Source organism: Austrofundulus limnaeus, unplaced genomic scaffold (genome assembly GCF_001266775.1).
Source record: "Austrofundulus limnaeus strain Quisiro unplaced genomic scaffold, Austrofundulus_limnaeus-1.0 Scaffold190, whole genome shotgun sequence".
NCBI classification, from domain to species: domain Eukaryota; kingdom Metazoa; phylum Chordata; class Actinopteri; order Cyprinodontiformes; family Rivulidae; genus Austrofundulus; species Austrofundulus limnaeus.
Genome location: NW_013952592.1, coordinates 36,168 through 38,046, shown reverse-complemented (window position 1 = coordinate 38,046; position 1,879 = coordinate 36,168). Strand labels below are relative to the sequence as shown.

The 1,879-nt window shown below is 41.6% G+C and overlaps 1 protein-coding gene across 1 annotated transcript in view; it reads right to left on the bottom strand.

Moving 5' to 3' along the window:
- Positions 1 to 1,879, bottom strand: part of LOC106524495 (calcium/calmodulin-dependent protein kinase type II subunit beta) — a gene marked incomplete at its 3' end in the record, with an annotated part of 40,808 nt that overhangs the window by 7,752 nt on the left and 31,177 nt on the right. The window contains 1 exon segment of the mRNA XM_014018312.1: positions 882 to 953. Coding sequence (XP_013873766.1) covers positions 882 to 953 — 72 coding nt within the window.

Genomic DNA, 1,879 nt, shown 5'->3' with positions numbered 1-1,879 from the left:
GAACCAGGAAGTCAGAATCCGATGAGGAACCGTTCAGGGACAAGGCAGGAGACGTAAAACCAGAAACTAGAAACAGGATCGTGACTAAACAGACGAGACTTGACATGGATGGCTAGAATATTTACTAGGTGGAACCGTTCGATAATCAGGCGCTGGATGAGTGGAGGAGTGGAGCTTAAATAAAGAGGGACACAGGTGAAAGAAATGAGTGTGATTGGGATTTCTGTGACGGGAGGGGCTGAGGCAATGAGCAGGGAGCAGGAAACTGGGTCAATGGCAGGCAGACAGAGACAGATTCATGACAATTTTGAGTCAAGTTAATCACTTGTTCAAGGATTAAATTTTAAAAGTTTCACCAAAATGTGGCTCGTGGTTCATGAGGTACTTTGAAAGCAGACTTCCGAACACGTACGAACACACTCCGACAGGAAGTGGGAAATAACGATGACAGAAAGGGTAACAGCACAGAAAGCTAGTCATGCTGAACTTAATCCCCCTCACAGCGACACTGAAGCACCACGTGGGTGTGCATGCCCTTTGTATCAGTCATGCATGGAAATGAAAGAGTATTCTCATTTAAAACCTGACATCCTACATTTCAAACTGGATTATTTTATTTTCTAATTCCCCACAAACCAAAAGATGTCTCAACCCATGCCAGGAGAAAAGATCTGAGGAGTAATACCCTCCTCTCTCAGATGAGCCATGAGGCTGCTTACCTTGGCAAATATTTCAGATGCATTAAAGGCGAAGCAGGCAGGAGAGAGAGATTTAAGACGGAAGATTAAAACGAGCCAAGAAGGAGCTCTGACAGATTTCCATATAATTGTGTCAGATCAGTGAGAGGAAACTAAAGGTTTAAGAAGATGGTAGAATGTTACCTTGTTCCACAATGCCAGCGGTGGTTCCTGAAACTCCGCTGACGGAAGCAGGGGCTGTAGTCTGCCGGCCCACTGAAACAAACAGAAGAGGATGTTAGAATGGGCTGTTTCTGCAATGAAATCAAACTTACTCTGCCTGACCAAAAAAAAGGTCACCTCTGGATTTAACTAAGGTCTATGATGTGGGGTTGCTGCAGTTGTTCAGGTCTAGGTTCAGAAACAGTTTGTGCTGAAAGAATGAGGTCAGCTGACTACCTGAATATACTGAATGACAGGTTATTCCATCAGTGGATTGTTTCTTCCCTGATGGCATGGCCATATTCCAAGATGACAATGCCAGAATTCATCGAGCTGGAATTGTTAAAGAGTGGTTCAGGGAGCATGAGACATCATTTTCATACATGGATTGGCTCCACAGAGTCCATGAGAATCTTTGGGACGTGCTGGAGAAGATCAGACTCTACCATCATCAATGCAAGATCTTGGTGAAAAATTAATGCAACACTGGATGGAAATAAATTTTGCATAAGTTTATCCAAACAAAGCCAGAGCGAATGTGTGCTGTAATCAAAGCTAAAGGCGGTCCAACAAAATATTAGTGTGCATGAACTTTTTATTTTATTTTATTATTTTTTTGGTGGTGACGTTTGTTGGCCAGGCAGTGTATTTATATGTTTTACAACAAGTTATTTCATGCTTCTGGTACATTAAAACCAAACTTCTGCCAGACAAGTTCTTTCTCTCTTAAAGGGATCCCCGATTAGTTGTAACATTAGACTTTATTTAATAAACATATATTTTAACTGTAAAATAAAGACTGTAAAAATACTGAAGGCCGTTCAGATTTTATCATTTTTAAACTAAAAGTTTAAAAAACTTTAAGCATAGCATTCTGGCGCAAAGCATTCTGGGTAAATGATGACGTGGATAGGTCCTCGGTGCGAGGCTGCTAGCGAGCTATATCCACCCTGAAGGTTAATCTTGGACAATATCTGATG